Here is a 21849-nt window from a genome sequence, read left to right as displayed (position 1 = left end):
TCCAATTTTAGTAATCATGCAGCTTATATATTATAATGTTAACTTTTACTTCACAATGTATTCCTCCTTGAAACATATAATAATATTGCATTAGATATACATACACGCTCTCTCGTCATGTGCCTGCGAAGCAATTCCGCCATCTCGAAAATCAATTTTCTTGATTGGTAGCATTTTTTATTAGGACATCGGGACACGTATGTGTATTTTAAAATGGAATTAATGATGAGCGGTTAAACGTTGCTAATTTCTATAGTCTTTAAAGAGACAATGCCTTAATTGTACCAACAGCTAAAACGTTTGCGCTTAGAAAGCGGCAAATGTAAAAAAGTGATTGTGGCAGGATCGTATAAACCAAAGAAAGTGATAGATAAGAGAGCTCTGTGAAGCTGCACCAACTAAAGCCGAGAATACATTAAACGACGTAGTCTCGAACACAAGCTACTTTCAAGACAATCGATTCTTTAACTCATATACGGATTGTGCAAAGCCTTTACCCGACTATCTCTAAAATGAAATTTGCTCAACTTTGAGGGATAACTTGGGAAAAAGGCCCATTTTTCGTAATTGGGAATACCATTGTCAAAACCAAATCTGATTAAAAACATATATATTTTTCAAACAGTCTCTGATACATATTTCAATGATTCGCAAACATTAGCAATTCAATGCTGGATACAAAGAATAACATATAACATGGATGGCTAATGTGAAATTCGAACAAACACGTAAAAGAGTGGGTACAACTTAATTGGCTCGGGATCTTAGGCTGATGACGAAATCTGGATTACATTTTGAGATGTTGCAAAGACAAAAACGAACACAAAACGAAATTATTTTTCTAATGTTTCTCTTGTATGCGTTAAAAAAAAATATTTATGGGAAACTAAATTAGGATTGGAAATTTTGATATGTCAGTGAACTGCTATTGCGGTGGCCGGCATCGTCCCGCCGATGTTCCTGAAAAATCTATATCCTTTTGCTCAATAATTGGAATGCGATCATCATATAGAGTTGGCGCTTGCAGAATGATACCTGCAGTACCAGCTAAGACAGCTAGAGTAAAAATCCAAAGAAAAAGACGATCCAAAACCATTGCTACGTATTTCCAATCCTCTTTAACCTTTGCATTCAAAAAAAGGAATTCATTGTTCAAATATTATTAAACAAAAAGCTTGCATACTTTGGTGGAGTCTTCTTGCATTTTAGTATGCTCAGCAATAAACTGTGCGCAAAAACAAGTGCGGTGTAATCTTGGTGGGCATTTTGTGTGTGAAAATACCGGATTACTCAAAATCGGGCTTTTAATTCCGGACAAGCCCGCATCGATGTCAGGAACAACCGTTAATTCATCTGATTCGGATTGCGTAAGCGGTGGTATGGGCCCATGTATTTGACAGCTTCCACCAAAGGGCCCTGTTCCGGATAAGCTGAATAGATATTTAAAAATTTAAAAAACAATTTTATTTGACTTTAAATATTTTTTCAATAACAAAAACTATAAACGTTAATAAGGATGTTTACAAACATAAGATGCCGGAAAAATAATGTTATCCCTAATCTTACCACGAGACGCCTAAGTTACTCTTCGATTTTGAAGTCACTTCCAACAAGTACTTGTAAATTCGGAGTTAGTCGTGATATCACATTTTGATAAAATATTTGTCATTATACCGACGGCGTTGGGAGAACGGAGGACCGAATAGAGCGCAAAAATTTGAAACAGAGATGCGTTAAGGGACTGTCTGCACCATTTTAGAATAGTAACCGCTGTGTCGCATTTGATAATTTCCTTACGAGCTCTGAACTGAACCAAAATTTATGCAGAACCCGCATCAACAAATGAATGTTTTCTTATCGTTGGAAGGCTTTTTTATGTTTATATAATTCGAAATCAAAAAATATACGGCCTGTGTATAATATTTTATGTTCATAAATAGTCTGTTTAAATAATAATATTTTTCATTATTCCCATGATTCTCTTAAATGACTAAAAGTCACGTTGAGGTATGATTGTAAAAATTATGGGAAGATTACGGTTAATTATCTGTCTTTGTACGATCGAAATTATTGACGGAATGAGCAAAAAAAAGGAGCGATTTTACTTTAACTGCGTTCCGAAATTTTTTTCATTTACAAAAATCTCCTCTTGCTCGTATCAATTTGGCGCAAAGTTAATGGCGAATAAACGAATGAAATAAAAGCTTTTTTACGTATGCGTTATAGGGCAAAGTGGATACTGTACCTAGTTTCGAAGTTGTACTTGGGTCTTCTTATAAATAAAAATTTTGGCAGGTAGTCTATAAAAACATTTTTTACCCAGGGAGCCATTCGATGAGTTTGCGGCGAACGAAAATGCACATTTAATACGACAACAGTTACGCATATACTGTAAATAAACCCAAAAATAAATTCTTATTATTGTTTGGATAAAATATTGTCTATGCCCACCTTATGGAAACGAGAATCATTGCGAATATCAAATATTTCCCCAGTAATGGCACGACTAGCGATGTGGGCGGTATAATTTCAACCACTAATAGAAAAAACACATGGAGACTAATGAGAATCGAAATCGATAGCGTAACCTGTTAATAATTAACAGATACTTGATATTAAAAAACACATAATTTTTTGTAACGCTTCATTTAGTTGTTACCTTTTCACCGCTATCTGATGGCAAATAAAACGTTAACACTGTTAGAAAAGAAATTCCCATACATGGAATTATAATGTTGACCGTATAGAATAAAGTTTTACGGCGCATTGTTATATTAAACGTAATATCTAAATAGGGCTCATCGCAGCAAGTGTAGAACTTTTCATTTCTGAAATATACTCAATTAATTTGTAATCTGCATCCACCGAAAGTTAGCTCAAGTTTTCTGCGCAAAGATATTAGTTTGCAGTAGCTCCTTACACTTTCAAGCTTGCAATCACTTAAGAAATTAATTAATTAAAATTAAAAAGTTACACTTTTACAATTTTTTATCCTACATCACTTGCGGCAAGGGCACATCCAATTTCTGCGAACGTATACAGTCTTAATCTTTCCATGTTTTTAGGTCAAACTATTATTTTGGTGAAATTTTCATAGTACAATAATAATAATTAACTGACTGGTGCGTTACAACACAAGCCACAGGACAACTTCAATACATCTTCACCACGAGTGATGTCATTTGTAACAAAAGTCCAAAAACTGAGGCAAATTTTTCAAACACTAAGTGGAACTACCTGTGTATGTTCAGTTATATCAGATTTTACACTTTAAGAAAGTGCAAGCAAGTGAGTATTCTCAATAACGACGTTAGGGCAGGGATTTTGAATGGTTTTGCCAAATTAGAGGGCGATGAGTCCATTTTTGCGACCAGGAGTAACAACAGACATTACATGGACGAACAGGCGGACTTGCTTAACTCGATTCAAAATTTTATGGTGACCAAAAATATGTATAGTTGGGGGCCTCTAGAGCTTCCTTCAAATCAAATCATAAGAATTTGATGGATCGGACTACAGCAAATTGGACCTGCATTTTTAAGCAACTTTCAGCGGCAGCCTAGAAGAATGTGTTAGCATTCGCTTGCTTCTCCAAATGAATAGAGAAGAGTTTCTATCTGGCGCCTGCAAAATGCTACGCATATAAAAGCAAGAGCTCAGCCTCTTGCTGCCTGGCCTGGCAAAATAACGTAAGCGTGGAGCAAATAGATCAGTGAATCTAATACTCAACTTATTACTATGCAGAACTGATTTAAGCAATCAAGGAAGAAAGTATACGTGCATCCGTGAATTAAAAGAACAACGAAAGTGCAACGAAGCGTTTATTAAAGAAAGCGTTGAAATCTATATAAAAACAAAGGAAAGTAAAAGCAAAACGTATGAGTACGTGTTGGATAAAAGCCTACACAGACTGACTTGAATTTATGACACAAGCAACCCTTTGCCAATTGTGAAAACAAGACGGGAAAGTAACATCATTGCCGGCAATTTCAACGACATGTTCGAAGATTGTGTTCTTCGTAAACTTCTTTTAGAGTTTTTTTTTTAAATTTCATGAAAATGAATGCCACTGATTGATATAAATTTGATAATATCTTTATTTACGTTTACGATTTATTTACGATACGTCATCAATTCAATTTTGTGTTTAGCCATTAAATCGCTAACTAAAACTGTGATTGCTTTGTGTTTATCCGTCTCGACCTTTAACAGGGAAAGCGTAAATCAATACAGTTACGATATTGAGCACGGGAAACAAACAAGGAAAATACATGCATTAACATGAAATTTTAAATTAAAAAATAAAGCTGGGATATTAATGGGATTACGACGTACATTCACTTACGCTCTTGACTCGAGCTTTTTATTTATTTATTGTTTTTGCTTAAGAAAACTGAAATACCTAGTACCGTCAATAATTTGCTTCACATGTATATTACAACTAACCTGACAGCCGGCACCTCCAGTATGTCCCATTCAACAGACATGTAGAACTCGGAAAGATCTACACCAACATCAACTATATTGCTACCTTGTTGTTCATCCATATGCCTCAAGTCGACCTTTGTTTAAAATTGATGCGCAAAAATCGTAGGCAAAAGTAAATATATATACATATACATAAGTTTCAATTGATTGTCGAACAAGACTTATATGCAATACATATGCACTGTTCACATGCATTCGCAGTGAGTACATATGAATGGTTTTTATTTATGCATCTAAGAATAAAATGCGTAAAGTAAGTAAAGATAGACATATAGAAGAATACAGTTATGACAATATATGTTTATAATTAATAGCGTATAAAATGAAAGCAAGGAAGGACATGCATATGTATATGTTTTTGTTTTTTTTCTTTCTTTTTTTTTTTTTTTTTTTTAATTTCAGGTCGTACATATTTTTAACATAACAATTTTAGGAGAAGGATGAAAGTAAACAGAAAGAGTTCTAGATATAATAAAGTAAACAAAAATGAGTAGAAAAAAATTAAAATTAATTTTTCACACAATAAAAGCGAGCCGAGGCATAAAATACACCGAATTGATCTCATTAAGTGCAGCATACATTTTCTTGAGATTTTCAATTGCATTTTACGCAAAGGCATATTGACGCATATATGTATGTGTACCAAATTGCATCCATATTGATTTATGACGTGTATATATACAAACATACATACATACATATATATATATATATATATATATATATTTACGTGTATATATGCATCTACTGCATACTTCAATACTGATTCGGTTAAGCAAATATTTTAACAAACCAACGGAAATGCAAGCAATGTAATGTAATCATGCAGATAAAATACGTTTTGAGGGTCAGAAATGATAATAACGACTTATATTTAATCTTAATTTAGTTTGGTTTTTAATTATGTAGAATCGAGAGTGTGCCAATTATTCTGTCAAAAATGTTTATTAGATCAACTTTTCAAAATTTGCTGTGCATAGGTACTTTTTCTCATTAAACTAAAGATATGTATGCATGTACAATATTAACGTTTTGCAAAATTCACCTTTTACTCCTTTTTCCGCTGGGACAGTCAGTTAAGTTCTCGAAAGAACGTTACTACAAAATTTATCTAAATATCACTTTTTAACATAACTTAATAAATATTAAAGACGCTTATCTTCTGTAAGCCTTGATTGACAGATTAGTTTTGAGTATTAAATACTTTGAGAACTTATTACGAAGACTTGCTAACTACAGTTAGTCAGTAAATTACATTTTTGAAGACTATCTTCTTTTCGTGCGCCAAATAATCGGCTTAAAAAAGAAAATCTCGCTGAATACGAAATCCGAGAAGCAAGGACACATGGCGCTGCTTGTAACTCACATAATCGGTCGATATTGTTCCTGCATATTTTGGTCTTCCTTTCTTATTCGCCATTACGATGATCATCTCCGATACGAAACATTGTCAACAAACGTTAATAGCAACTTGCAGTTGCTATCAATTAATTGTACTTCATAAAAAATTTACAACCCGGAAATAAATGGAGCCAACAAAAGATAACAAAGAAAAAATGGCAACGATAAGGCATTCTCATTAACGTAAGCGACCAAACACAGAGTAAATAAATAATAGGGCTTATAATTCATAGCAATAAGACAGAGTAATTAAACTGGTCAACAGCAATTGAGGATAAGTATTCGGCTAGCGAAGAAGTAACAAAGGAACGAATCTATACGCGTAGATTTTGAAATTCTTTGAACGAGAGTCTTCTCTTCAGATGTGTGCGGTCTTATCTTCTATGCTTTTCTTCCCATACAAATTTAGCTTTATATTTGTAGGCGCGAAATTTGCAGAAGGGATTTGAGTTCTTATCTACTAAGCGACTAAGCGAATAAACCTGAGAATTAAATTTCTGCTCCAAGACTCTCTATTACTTTCTATCCACTTTCGCCATGAACACTAAGACGTGAACTTTTTTGCAATATGGAGGGTTATCTTTCGTGAGAAGGCTAATATTCGATAAGGTCCAAAAAATAGATCTGCGCGATTGATATATGGTGTAATTAATTAATTATTATGGATCAATTTTCATCATGAAATACAGAAAACGAGGCCATTTTGCCATATAAAGGGTTACTGGATGTAGTTACATTGATGTGGGAGGAGGTTAAAAAAACTGGTCCATCCAATCGAGCGAATCTCAGCGATTTTTGAACTCAAAGGCATCGGTGTACGAAATTTCGTTAAAATCTCAAAAATTGCGACTTATAGGTTGAACCCAAAAATAGAGGAACAGACGGACACACACCCTTAATTTGATTCACACATCCGCGTTGAGTATGAAGACGTTAGCGAAAAGAACGAACAAAAGCGTAGAAACGTGACCTCGTGCCTGTATATGTTAAATGAAATTAAGTTTCGATGTTCCATAATAATACTGGATGGGTTTTCCATCTTTGCCGATAGAATATACGCGAAGGTGTTTATACTTGCATCCATTGTAACTTATGTGTGATGAGCGAGAAAACAAAAATGTTTTCAGTTTATATTGCATATTGTGGGGGTGTCGTTTGACCGATTTGGCTCGTTTTATGCGCAAACCAGTATTCAAAACCCTCCACTAATTAAGAATATATAGAGTTTACTGCACCTGCGACGATTTCTTCTGGGTGTTGCAAACATCTGAGCAAAACGAAGACTAATGTAATTATATTTGATAAATTTATTTTGGATGACCTCTGTGAAAATCATGAAAAAGCTAAAGTAAACTTCAGAGAGTTCGATTGATAAAATATGATTTACATAAATACTATATGGCGTTAACCGGAGACACAGAATCAAATCTGTTCGTGTTGATAAGACTTGAAATTTGAGGTATAACAGGCGTGATAGTAGATAAATTGTGTTGTTAGCAGAAAATGATCAATATATTGAGTGCACTTTTCTTTTGCCAACCTCTCTTGAAAGATGGTGAGCACATTCTTGTGCGTCTTCTTCGTATAATCATTACTTTTGCATTATTTTTCAAGATCATATGTTAAGCAACGAAAACAATTTCAATTCTTTATTTTCTTATATACAACTCTAGACTAGTATAGCCTAATAAATCCTGCTTTGTTGGCTGGATTTCGTTTGCAAAAAATACAACAACAGAGCTTTATTTGTTTGTTGTTTGATACCTACTATCTTAATATTAGCATTTTTTTCTTTTCTGCTATTTTTGTTAATTGGAAGATGACGTTATCTGACCTATAGATGTTTACTTTACACTTAACTTTCGGTAGTCATTGTCTGCCCGCCTGTCTTCGTTCAAACTGCAAGTAGCATGTTTTCAGGTAATTTGACGGAATTTGGCACACGTTCGGAACGTTACTGGATGGGATAATTTTTACGACCACTTAACACATGCTACGAGAAATATGCTGAGTATTCAAGCATATTAAATTAACGTGACAAGTTTGAATCGGATGGACAAAATTTTAAACACTACCATATTGCGTAGGTCTATTTTTGGACCCCGCCTCATATAACGACTTTCATTATAAATACGCCGTTAGTTAGCCGAAAAGTTAGTGCTTTGTGTTGAGAAGAGATGACAGACAATCATATCCTTACTAAGAGAATTTATTTTGCTACATTGGAAGGACATTAGTTCACATATTAAATCCATTCCTTTACGTGGAAACAAGGCATCATTCTTGTAATTTTATTATGAAAATAAAAGGCAAGCTGTACTAGAGGAAGTGGAGTAGTGTATTTAACGATTGATCTTGCCCGACTAAAATATTTTTATTTGTTTCACATATATATATATATATATATATTGTTTGCACATCACTTATAACATAAGGATAACTTGTCTGTTAGAAAAGTGAGTAAACTTTAGCGGAAATATTCTTGAACGAACGCAGCTTTGCCCTTGCAAATATCTAATGATATGATATTCGTTATAGCAAAATATTAAATGAACTGCTGATTACATAGATAATAAAAGCATAACAACGAACAAACTCGGTGGCGCTTTTCAGATGATTTCTCGGTCAATGACTGCAAACGATGTACATATTACTGTACGGACTTATTAATAGCTTATTAATAAATTCATTTCTGAATTGAATGTTCGGCGCGAGGCAGGCTTTTCACAGCTTTGTCCCTTGGAATCCTTTGTTTGCTTTTATAATAGGTATCCAGGCCAATTTGGGTAGATTTATTTTTTAAAAAACCAATATTTGCTGAACAAATAAAGGATGTGCGGACTTAACTTGCAACTATCAAACTAATGTGTTTAGTACATTTTAGTAGTGGCGATCTAAAATTTTGAACAACATTGGGACGACATTTTTCAGGACAGGACAATATTCTTGGTTAAACAAAAGCAACTGGCTTTTTTACATATTGGTTCGAAGTGGGGACTGCCGCAATATACGACTCTAAAAGTATATCCTACACAGGATCCACATTAAGGTTTACCTGTTGTGCTTTATTTCAATTTTTGACTCACAAATAAAAGAGAAAAAAAATAATACGTGCCTTCAACACTAAAATTAGTGTTGATGTAATGCTTATTATCATTATTTTTTACGACCGAGCAGAGTTTAAGTTATGAAATGAAGCTGTAATGGAATTAAATTTCTCTACCAACCTTTAACGCAACTTTGTAACGATATGCATTTGGCACAAATTATTGTGAAAAAAGGGGATGTCGGCCTAAAATCGTTTAAACTCATGTTTAACATTTAATGCCCGACTTAAATGGAAGTTTCTATGTTTTTGTAACAATGTTTATTATTAATTGTTTAATTTTTAGTTTTTATACACAATTTTAATTATTGGTTTAATCTTGGTTTTTACAATGATTCGGTTTAATTATCCCTTATTTCGGTTTTGTTTACATTAAATATGTTTATCTTGTTGGTATTTATTAAAATCTTTATTATTTATTATTATCACTCACTGATTTATTTTGAATATTCAATGAGCATAAAAAAGGCAATTTATTCACCACTGTGCAGGAAATAAAGTGACATGCAGTTAATTTGTGTTTCATCATGCAATGTAAAAGACAACATGCGTATAATAATATTAGTAACTCTTATCACAAATTTCATCATCCATTATATCACGCGCAAAAACTCGTATAGCATAATACATAAAATCGTGAGGGAAGAATATTAATGCGGTAAAAAAGCGAAAGAGTGTCTTTTCTTTTACATCCATCATCGAAAGACAGGATATAATAAGAGTTTCACGCGTTTGTAACATCTCCGTATGCGCTTCTTGATCTACGTAGCATTGTGAGTCGATTCACAAATACCCGTCGACTGTGTAGCTTGCTTACCGGACAATCCTTTCGTCATTGCTTTTTTACAGTTGTTGAGCCATCTCATCTGCCTGAAATGTAAAACTCAAACCTTATGTACATAGCCCTTTGCGCGTTTCACGCCCAACTTTTGATCGAACGTGTTGGACTTTGAACGAAAATGATCTTTTTGCTACGCAAAGTTTTATTGCAGACAGACATGATTGTATATATTTGATGGAGTGTCCGAAGCACAATCGAACTCGTTACAAACGCTTGCAATATTCATCATACCCCAAATGGTGGATGTAAAAAGCGAATATTTCATGTTGAACAAATATTACATTTGCATTTACAATCCCACGTTTTGTATATGTCTGCATGTATATCGGCTAATTAATGCCGACCCCTACTTCGGTGTTCAAAATTAAATTCGTATTTACGTTACATTAGGCACTTAGGTGGATAAATGGTTTATCTTCGCGGAGTTGTTTGTGAAAAAAAAGAAAGAATAGTGAGTATCGGACATACACTCCAATGGTTTATTTTTAGTTAGAAGTATTTGATTTTGAAACTCGGTATTATTGTAGTCTTGTTACTCATGGCAATTAATTTTAAAAATTTGTATTTCGACTTTCTTTATAATGACCGTATGCAAAGTCACAACATTTTGCTACGTTCTGGCACATTTTCTATTGCAAGCGCGCAGAAGCGGCAAGTAGGAGCGTATAGAGTGGCAGAAGAGTGTATTCTCCGTTTAGAAGAGTGCGACCGTAGGTCGACTGGAAGCGTCGACGGTCTAGTGACAAGAGCACTGAACACGACGAAAGTCCGACCAACGAGTGAACATGTCATTTCAAGAAGCATCTTACATATAGTTACCGCTTTGGATTCTTTATAAATGAGAAAGTGTTGCAAATAAAGGGACACCCGGTGCTGGTCTACATATTCTTCTTTTTTTTTTCGTAAAGGATACCTTCTGTTTAGCATAATTTGCATCAAGGCAATAACACATCAATTTTAGATAGTTTAGCAGCATTTTCCAAATCTGTAGACGGCACAGTTCCTTGCACTGCTTTAAGAAATGCATTTGTTGCACGACATTCGTCGTTGGGTATGAAAAATTCGCTTATATGTGTTGATAAGACAAGTGCTCCCTTTTTTATTTAGGTTACTAAATAAAGTCCAGTACATTTACATCCTAGTATTCAAAAATCGAAGAAAGCATTCGTTATATGCAATTAGATGAGATGAGAAATTTTTCGGGGATTATGCATGCACATGCGAACACGTTTCGTAGCTGATTTACATGGAGTATGCGTGCAGGTATGCAATTAATTACAGGTATAAACGTATTCGATAAAGTGAATAAATGAATTGAAATTGGGATGAGTGGAAAGGATTCATGCCACCTTGTCTACTTGCAATCTCATTAGATTTTAGTTGTGATACAATCAGAGAATTTTCTTTATTCCCATTCCTCGTCTATTCAATTGAACATCATCGGACATACACTTTATTTGTTTTTACGTGGATACGTTTTCCTAATAGGTATAAGATATCACTCAGAAGTTTCGGAAGGAACCTTCGTATCTTTACTTATTTTTATTACTAATTTTGCAGAATTTCATATTTTATTTGAGCTTTATATTGACAACAACAAATTAGATGGACCTAGAATTTGTGCGAATGTGTGGTTAATATCTGAAAAGCATTTCCAATTATGTGAGAGCACTAATTACACCGAGAAAGCTGTATTCATCTTCCGAGAAATCTTCCGAGAAATCGTCTCAAAATACAAAATCCTTTAGAGTAAGATTTCAATACAACCTACGGTTCTCAGAAGACACAAAAATGAATAGGAAACTCTCTTGTCTGCAAAAAAAGAAAAGTCCACAAATAAACTTGTGCGCAAACAAAGTTTCCCTAATGAAATCAAAAATTTGTAAATTTCTAAATTTCTGTCCGTCTGTTCTTTTTTCGCCTTTTTTCGGCTTTCACGCGGAAACAAAGCAACGAACGGAGGAAGCGAAAATTTTTCATTGAAGCGTTAAAATGTTCCTTCGTCCTTCGTATTCTAATAATTAAAAGCGACAAATCAAGAAATTATGATCAGAATACAACTTTCTCGTTTCTCTTAGTAGACATGCGACCCTGAAAAGCGATTTTGTGCATTCGAAGAGATGAAATTTGCTTTAATTGAATTGATAATAGATGTGTAATATTTACATGTTCGCTTACATATGTGTACGGAAGATTTGAGCTTTGTAAAAATCGAACATTACTGAAGGGCATCAAGAGATAATTTTGAATTTTGAATAGTAACCAGAGAACAGAAAAGAAATCAATCAGGCACGAGTCAACTATGCGAATAACATATGAAAGAATTCGTTTGTGTTGTTATTATAAATAAAAAATAAATATATACATATAAACATATATTATGAACATTTACTAAGCTCACACGATTTAGATATCATTGCACATATATACTGTTACTCTTTATACGTATGCACACAACAGTTGTTGTTGGTGCGCAAGTAGAACGAACATTCTCATGCGGACAACATCATTGAATATTCAAAAGATTTCAACACACTATTAGAACACGCACATGACCACCAATTACCACATATAAATTTTGTAGATATTTTATGTTTTACTGCGGGTCTCATACATTTTAAATTAGAGACTAAAAAATATTGAATTACGGGCACAATACATTTATTTCTTTGCACGTCTATGTACAATCGTTATATTGACCCATACGCGAAGAGACTGCGTATCGTTTTAAAACAACTGCACTTCGTACAACTCATAACAAGAGGAAAACATTTCACAAAAATATCCACAAAATTTTTATTTGGTCTCTTAAATAAAATGTAATAATATAAGTATATATTTATGTATGGTATGTAAATCATTAGAACATGGCTAATTAGCTAGATTATGTGTTCCACACCAAAATATCGATGCATGTAAAACTTGTCTGTTATTGCAATAAGCATATACAAACATATTTGAAATGTATGTATGTATGTTATGAATATATGCTCATTATTATAAACACATATGTATGTACATATCTGCCAGTAACTATAGCCAGTTGTGATCAACTTGTGCAAATTATTCAAATAGATCTATTCACCGCCTTTCTATTTACATGTTCATATACATCACACACACACAACATATATTTAACTTAATTCGAAAAGAACGCAACCGATTATATAAATATCCTGTTGCTAATGGAAAATTTAATAGACTTATACATCGTAAAAAAAGTCAAACCCTTATCGATCCATTTAGAACAACATTGCAAGCAACCAAAATAAGTCCTTCCTGGCAAGTACAGTCTTACCTGAGAACACATCAATCAACTTCTGAGAAAAAGTGAGAACTTGCAAAATGCTTAGGGCAAAGTACTAAACCCAAAGAGATTAAGTATCGATATTTCAATTTTGGATGCGATAAACGACAATGGACAGGACAATTTGGTTCAGCTATAAAGCACATACAGGCCTCAAAATCGCGAAACAAAGTTATCCTATCATCGAATAAAACAATACCAGGGGAGCATTGCTCGGACAATTTGAACGCAAAGATTATGAAGAAAAAATTTTTCCCGAAAAAAACTACCGAATAAAAACCGTACATCGACTCAGGAAAGACTTCTTGCAATGAGCAAATTGGCGGAGGTGTATTAGAAATTATTATAGTGTTCAGAACCGCTCTAACTTTCACAAATCTCAAGATATCCTGATTGGCAAGCGTGTGTTCTCAACTATGATTAAGGAATTCAAGGATAAGTACATAAATTGTAATATGTTACTTTATTGTTAAGCTGCCAGATATGCATCCAAGCGAACCTCAATAATGCAGAAACCACTTGTCCATCTCTTCCTCCCCGACTAAAACGATCAGTTGTTCACAATACCCAAATTTTGGATGATCTAGAGGCGCTTTGCTAATTGGCAATAACATAACCTCCTTCCCGTTTGCAGAGCTTATACTGACGAATTCGATAGCGACGTGAGCTGAGGCCATATGAAATAAGGCCCCGTCTGCTCCAGCATGATGCGGAATTGCCTGGACTTTACAAAACCAGCCTACTGACGCGACATACCGCCCCGACCGAAATGAGGGCAATTGAGCTTTTGCGAACGTCATTCAGACCTATTAGCCTAGACCTAGGTCTTTTCTCCTCCAAACGAGGGGAGAACTTTTGACGTAAGGGAAGCAAATATCAATATGCCCGCCAAAGCGCTAAATCTGTGACGACTATTGAGAAAGATCTGGAAAACAAAAATATTCCAAAAGAAATCATTACAAATTGGATAATCATGATACTGAATTCATTAGCACTGAATTAGTAAGGATGTCAATGATCATCAGGGCCATCAGAGATTGCCTATGATGAGCTACGTGCATGGATGAGCACAATAGAACTTTTCGGCCGCGGTACCGGATAACCGGCTACATTACAACATAGTATTCTTATGCGCACTGCAAGATTTCCAAAATAATTAGGAGATGAAATTACTACATAGGCTCTCATGATTCGATACAAGAATGTGTCAAAACCAAGCCATACTCGAAACATATTGCTGCTCGTATTCTACGAATATTTTCGTTTTCATTCTAAAATTTGCTACGTTAAAAGGAGGGTTTTTTTGATCCAATAAAGTTACGTTCTTTTCGAAAAGAGATCGAAGTTTATCAAACCAGGCAATTAGTTGATGATAATCAACAAATATTATCGTAACCTGCAAATGTATTTTTTTATTAAAAATTTAAATACAGAACGTCTGTGAACGAGGACAATGCTGTTTTTTTAATAGCCTGGATTAAGGTATCGCGTATACTACATATAGGCACCTGGGATCCACTAATATGACTCCACAAGCCGTTTAGCAGACATTTGGCTATTAAAGGTTTAAATCATTTTTGAAAATTATTGCAAATATCTAAAGCCAATGAATCGCAAGATAACTAAATTCGATTTTATTGAAATAGGCATTGAATGCTTTAGTATGTACACACATATGTACAAAGTACTATAAGACTTACTTTGATTTTGATATGCGACTAACTTAATATATATGTTTATGTAAATGTATATAAAAATGTGAGTATATATGTATATATGTAAGTATGTGTTAATAGTAGAGGAATAGAAATATGAGCACCTTAAAGCCGTCGTACGTCCAACTGCCTAATTTTAAGATGCACGTCTGAACGTCATACGGAAAGTATTCAACATCAATTGAACATGACGACTTATAAACGGCAGGTGGTTGCCATATAACCAATCCATTATTATGGACTGTGGCTTTTGTCATAAGAGTAACTTCATAATGCCCGTCAGCACTGTAAAAATTACAATTTAATAAATCTGCTACATTAGCACACAATAGAAAGCACATAATGTTTCTTTAACCTCGCAGTACCTTTTAAGCCTAACTGACCTAGCTTTCTAGGTACCTATGTACATGCGCACATACTGGAAAAAGAAATCAAAATCTACACATGTACACACATACATATCTAAATTAAGCTGCTTATAGCCTGATCTTTGCATTTCATTATCAATTATCAGTTTATCTACGTACGTGTGTGTTACAGTTAATATGTATCAATGTTTATATAATTCAATTACTTACTTAGGAATATATGTATATATATTTAATACGAATAAGCAAGAGAGAAAAAAGAAATTATATCGGTTTACACCGAATTTTTAATACCCACCGCCCAAAACTGTCACACATTTAAAATTGTAATTACAATTACACTAAAGCCATTGCCCAAAACCCATAACATGATGTCACATGTTCGATGTCAGAAGTCAGTTTTTCAGCATAAGAACTAATCATCAGGAAGGTGTCTGTTTTGATTGACACCTTTGATTTTAAAACGGAATTTATCGGTTCTCGTTTGAGATAACTTCACATTCATCGTACATATAAAAGTGTACTGTGTAATAAATGTCTAATAATGCCTTACTTAGTGGGTTAGAGAGTGCAACAGAGGGACAGACATGAAAAAGCGGACAACGGCTGTCTAATAATTTCAAATTGTACGCTAACCCTCATTAAGAACCTTGAATATCGTTCGTGTGAAGATGGCGGGTACAATAAGAAAAGGGATTTATTAGACGATAGTGAATTATAAGTGTGTGCGTCTATGCCTGTGTATGTATGTGTGTATGTAAGTATGTTTGTATATGTGTGTATATAAATGTGTGTGTACATTCCGGTATAAATATATATATGATATATAGCATATATATAATAACATAGGTACACGTGGATGTGTTTGTATCTAATATGAGGCAACGGGGAGCGTTTTAACGACAGATAACAATTAGCAAATGAACCGATTTAAATTTCGCAGCATAAATAGTTTGTGCAGGGTACAGAAATATACTTACATATCGAGAAAACACAAACAGTAAAATTAATAAGATTCACTTTCAAACAACATGTACCACAATGCAAGTTATGATTCTTAATTTTGAATGAATACACGTATGACATGTAATTTCGATTATGTCTGTATGATTATGTGTATATATGTACACATGTAAAAGAGTTAAAAAAAAAATTAATAATGTTATTTTTGTCGAGACTAAATTGTATTTCAATAAAAAATGTTCTTGGAAAAGGAATGGGCGAGGATGTAGTATACTCATACGTACGTAACGAAAAAATTTTACGAACGAATAAAAGCTTAATGTTCAATGTTCAAAAACTTATTTTCAATTATATAAACGTGTACGGGTATCCATTTGAGAACACGTCCAAAAATTAAGAAAGAAAATTGTATTCGCCATATGGCGAATCTTGAATATCCCCCACCTCAAACCAATATATAAAATATATGTGATCAGTGAAATTATATCACGCGTAAATATTTTCATCACAAACTAGGACATTCCAGCAACGAGCTCATAGTGGTTAGGATTACAAGTTAACCAAAAATCTTTGTTTTAACTCACAAAGGGAAAATATGTAATGTGCATTACAAGTGGAATCATAAAAAATAGATACGAGCTTCCATGCGCAAATGTTTCTGATAAAAAAAAATTTTTGTTCACGATTTGATTATTTCGCCAGGTTAATAGCTACACTTATAGTTTCAGCTATTAGTCCGAACAGTCCCTGACCAGTCGTTCAATTTCCTAGGAAAAATCAACCACTTGAGGTTTAGTGGTTCCATTTGAAATTAAAGGGAACCAACCCAGCAAATGTTAGAATTAATTCACTCGGAAGTTAGTTGTCACGAAAACAATTCGACGGTTGGAAATTTTCAGGCAACCTTCAGCGTATTTAAGGTAATTAATGTGAAAGTAGAAACAACTTGTGCAGAGTGTGTCGGATATTTAACGACTCACATATCTGACCGTAATTTCTGGAAAACGATTGTTGTCGTACCCACCATCAGGGGACGGAAGTCCATTCATTTTGTTCTTTTGTTCTGCTTGCGAAAAGTGCGTTGCGAATAGGAATCATTAATATGACAATAAACGAGATGTTATTAAGTGCGAGAAATATGATGATCTAATGATCTGAATTTATTGTCGTTTTGCCGACGAAAAGAATTCGACCAAGACCAACGAAACCCATCTATAGAAAAAATTCACTGCAAATCTATTCTAATAGAAATGATAATATACACAGGAGTGAGTCGTGCACATCCTAGCAATGGTATGCTCTTTCAAACGAAAACTTTCGAGTGTCATGTCGCTAAAAATCGTTTCTCCCGAAGCAAAATTTTTAAAGTCGATTACGGCCCAGGCTTTAATTTCCAATATGTCTCATATAATCTCAATGCCACGCTACGAATTCTATGAATGATAAGCTCTAATAAAAAGTGAGAAGATTTTAAAACGGAAAACTAAATTCACTGCCCGGTCCTTACAAAATGCCTTTAACAGCTTTTCGTTTGAATCGAGACTATGTACTCCATGGGATAAATTATTGTATATGTGAAGAGTAGAAAAAGTACATTAGGTTTTCTAAAATGCATAAACAATAAATATATTCAGACTTGCAGCGACTTCACTCTTGTATTAAGATGCCGTCATTTGGTTACTGTATGCATAGATAAATTTCTTCTGTTGATTAACGAAAAGCTTGTTAATCTTCGAAGGCTTCGAAACTTCCCGAATTTTCCTAACTCACGTTTCTAAGAGAGAGAGAGAGAGAGAGAGAAGTTCGAAAAAATTGTTCACTGCATTTGTCCTATGCGAGTTTGCCTTTGCATTCAATGTTTAAATGGACCCGTTTTAGATAGAATATTAACGACCAAAGCTATAAAGTTGTTTTGCGCTTCGACCATTATTTTTTTTTTTTTTTTGTTTTAAATTTTATTTCTCATATTTAGCTAACTCCAGGCGTGATCACTTGCATTTCCAAAGTTGGCGGCTGGCCATCAACTAAGGATTTCAATTTCTTTGTGAACTTTTACACTGCAGTGTGCAATAAACTTATGATGATCGAGAATTTCTGCAATTTATGGTGTCTTTAATGGATTCTTTGGACATTCAAGAGGAAACCTTTTCACTTTTGTAATAAATAAGTAAATAAACATGTATATAATTCTCTAAGAGCTGTGGTAAACTCCGAACTAATGATAATGACGCAATTGCTAAGAATCATTTCACATATATTTACATAAATATATATATATTAGACGCAAGTGCTTATTGTTCAAGAACTCATACTCATATCGTAATGGAAAATAAAGAAAATACTTCGATACCATTCGGTTATTTAGTTTGAAATCTTATGCAACCTATGCTGATAGCGTACGTATGTAAAATATTGCAATATATTTAACAGAAATTTGTTCTTTGGCGATGTGTAAAATTTGATTCTTTTCTCTTTCTCGTTTCTTTTCAACTAAAAACAAAATTGACTGCAAAAGTAGAAAAATAATGTAAAGTAATGTAAAACATTTTTAAATGTATAAATAAGTATGAATAGTAAACAGTTCTGGGTAAAATAAACATGTTGTAGCTGTCTGTGAGGGATGGGAGAGGATGATGGAAGCAAATGATTTGATGTATGATTAAAAAAGAGACCCACCTTAAATCCGTCATACGTCCAGCTGCCGAATTTCAAAACGCAAGTCTGTTCGTCAAATGGGAAATATTCTACATCTATTTCACAGGATGATTTATAAATGGCCGGCGGTTTCCATTCAACTAATCCTTCTGAATAAATGGTTGCTTTTGTTGCAAGTGTCACCTCAAAGTTACCGTCAGCACTGAACATTTAATTTTAATAATATATGGTTTCGAGTTGTGATTTAATCGTGCACATAATTGCTAACTTGGTTACTTAATATATCATTAACTTATTTTTTAATATCATTTATGTTCACAAAAAAGCAACATCGCTTATGCTGTGTATTGCCCAGGCCCGGTTATGTATGCATGTAACGTATACCTATATTCGTGTTCAGTATAGAGTGTCTTTATGTATATGTACGTTTCCGTTTCTTTCTTTCTTCTTGTGAATTTTTGTTTGTAATCGGAATTACGTAGATATTAGATATTAGGAATATGTAAGATCAAATCCTCTCATTCCCATATATAATAATATGTATAATATGTATATAGTATTCAATCAATACTTTACTTTTATTTACTATAATTATCTTAAGTAATATCGATTAATTTCATTAAAGGATTAAATTATTTTAAAAGTAAAATTAAATCATTTATTTATTTAGAAAGTGCACTTACTTGTTATATAGAACAATGTCAGGACGCCAAATATGATCGGATGGTACGTGCAACATATGCACACCACCATATTCTTTCGGCTCCCAACGTAACTTATAATCGTACCACGACTATAAAAAGAAAAAAAAATAACTTTATATTCTTTTCATTCACTTTGCAAGTTGCTCCGCTTTACCTGCTCAACCCAAAGATTAGTTGTCATTATTTGATTTTTGAGATTCTGTAAAAGAGGAAAATTGTAAGAGTCTCTAAGTATGCAGATGAATGCAAAGCAATTTAACTTTCTTACCACGTCAATAAGCTGTGATAATTTTAGTTTTATGCACACTTTAAGAACGTCTGTAGTATTGACCACTGGACGCACAAGTTTGTTATAATTGCTTAGTAAATCATCGTAAAGCCTTTTGGCATCTGGGTTTCCAGCTACAGCACCATGCACCATCAATGCAGACAATAGCCATGCCCGCAACGTCTCTGCAGCAGTAGGTTTCATTTTACTTTATTACTTAGCGTTCTAAAGATTTACATAGAAAGTGCAATTACTTCCTCGTTTGCTCTTACATTTTGAAAATTAATAATAATCCATCCATTTTTTAAAAAAATTCTTTCATAAGTGCAACCTAAGTTGACCTTTCTTGGCAGAGCCTTATTCGCTGGCTGCTGAAGTTATGAAAATCGTCTCAGAAGGGTCTAATTGCATATGTTACAAATCGTTGTGGCACACATTCCATTCATCCGACTTTTAAGAATCTCAAAAATTCCCGCGTAACTACTTTTACTTTCCGGATGAAAAAGCCGTAGCATTTTAAAGTCTTAAGAAAAATCGGGGATATCTGCTAATCTTACTAGAAAATACATTGAAGGGTAAACGCATTTCAACCTATGAATTCAAATTGTCTAATTTATACGCCATTAAATTTCTGAATGACCTATTTAATCGAAATCGAAAGTGTCATTTTTAAGCTACTTCTTTAGGTCTGCCTGTGGCTGTGTAGGCCGTACGAGAATGTCTATGGGGAAGGTGTTATAACCCCTTTAGGAATATGAAAATAATAATTTCCTTCCATTACATTTTTATCTAAAATTGAAACTGAAGCTTCAAGTAAGTTTTAAAGTATTATCGTGCTAAGAATAATACTTTGGACTTACGGAGAACGATTATAAAAAACATAAAGCACTGAACAAATGTGGACTTACCAAGAAAAAAAAAAAAAAAAAAAACAGGATATATGAGAGCACAATTAAATATGTGTTTATGTATATATCTCCACGTGCACAGTACACATGTATAAAGCGAAAAAGTTATCACCACTGAAAAGCGAGGGCTCCCAGTTTTATTAAGCCAATCTTTGCGAGAAATAACATTTATTTTAAACAGACCTTAATATCAGTGACGTAATCCAGTTTATATTTATTGCACACATTGATTACTATATATTTATATAAGTTTTTACTTTTATCTTCGTGAATAATTATTAACAATATCCTTTTGTACGTAATACATTTTCAGATTTAATATTTTTAACAGCTATACTTTTCATCGTAGTTTCACTTCAATTATTTCAGCGCATCTGAGGATTTTTGAAAAAATTTCCTTTTTAATCGAAATCATTCAATTTTATGTAATACTGGCGAAATTGGCGAAAACATGCGCGTATACATATGTGTAAACATGTGTAAATATGTGTACGTAAACGCAAGGGGGCCTGGGGGGAATGAGCTCAATTGAGAGCATCATAATTTTTGTTTTGGAGACGAAGTGAAAGAGCATTGGAGCATAGAAAGTAAATTTTATTCTCACAAAGTAGATTTTATTCTCAGAAAAATCCAAAAGGAGAGTAAATTTTACTCGCAGAAAAGGCAAAAAGGGCACAAAACTGACGGAACATAATTTGTTTTTGATGCGAAAGAGTTTTCATGCTCGCCAATAGAGAAAGGATTTTACATAAGAGCGCGAAAAATAGCATATTTCTAAGAAATCAGAGTTAGGACATTTTTTTTCCATTTTGAAAAGCAGCTCCTGCAGAATATATTGGAAACAGAGCACAATTATTAATAATAATAATAAAAATAACAAAAATAGTAAATAAAACTAAGAGTTTTCAGTCCTAAAATGAATTCGTTGTAAAAAAGATTCCCATTAGCAATTTTTTTTCAAAGTGTCTTAGAAAGGCAATTCATAATACGTACTTTTCCCGCTTTTGTAATTTTTTCTTTTCATTCCGCAGTAGATTGGAGAAGAAATCTGAAAAACAACTATAGAATTTTAACTAAATTCAAATTTCCACAAGTACTATATAGCATATTTATAGGGATTTCGCC

General features: G+C 33.6%; 1 protein-coding gene across 3 annotated transcripts; it reads right to left on the bottom strand.

Annotated features, from left to right (window-relative positions):
- Positions 1 to 49: 49 nt before the first annotated feature.
- On the bottom strand, positions 50 to 21111 carry LOC119635128 (acetylcholine receptor subunit alpha-like). 3 transcript variants are annotated; one of them, XM_038029721.1, is made up of 11 exons: positions 20908 to 21111; positions 19817 to 20041; positions 19703 to 19747; positions 19528 to 19637; positions 14963 to 15143; positions 4447 to 4562; positions 2660 to 2828; positions 2452 to 2588; positions 2246 to 2389; positions 1184 to 1430; positions 50 to 1123 (listed from the first exon to the last, which is right to left on the bottom strand). In XM_038029721.1, exons 2-11 carry the CDS (start codon positions 20018 to 20020, stop codon positions 926 to 928), a joined length of 1551 nt encoding a protein of 516 aa, XP_037885649.1. In that variant the 5' UTR covers positions 20021 to 20041; positions 20908 to 21111; the 3' UTR covers positions 50 to 925. The 3 variants fall into 3 exon arrangements, with proteins under 3 accessions (XP_037885649.1, XP_037885647.1, XP_037885650.1); XM_038029719.1 differs by lacking the exon at positions 14963 to 15143 and adding an exon at positions 18866 to 19046 and having other exon boundaries at positions 51 to 1123; positions 20908 to 21110; XM_038029722.1 differs by lacking the exons at positions 4447 to 4562; positions 14963 to 15143 and having other exon boundaries at positions 52 to 1123; positions 20908 to 21108.
- Between the last annotated feature and the right edge of the window lie 738 nt (positions 21112 to 21849).

This window comes from Glossina fuscipes, unplaced genomic scaffold (genome assembly GCF_014805625.2).
Source record: "Glossina fuscipes isolate IAEA_lab_2018 unplaced genomic scaffold, Yale_Gfus_2 3, whole genome shotgun sequence".
Lineage (NCBI taxonomy): Eukaryota > Metazoa > Arthropoda > Insecta > Diptera > Glossinidae > Glossina > Glossina fuscipes.
The sequence above is the reverse complement of the archived record's forward strand: the minus strand, read 5'-3'. Positions and strand labels throughout refer to the sequence as shown.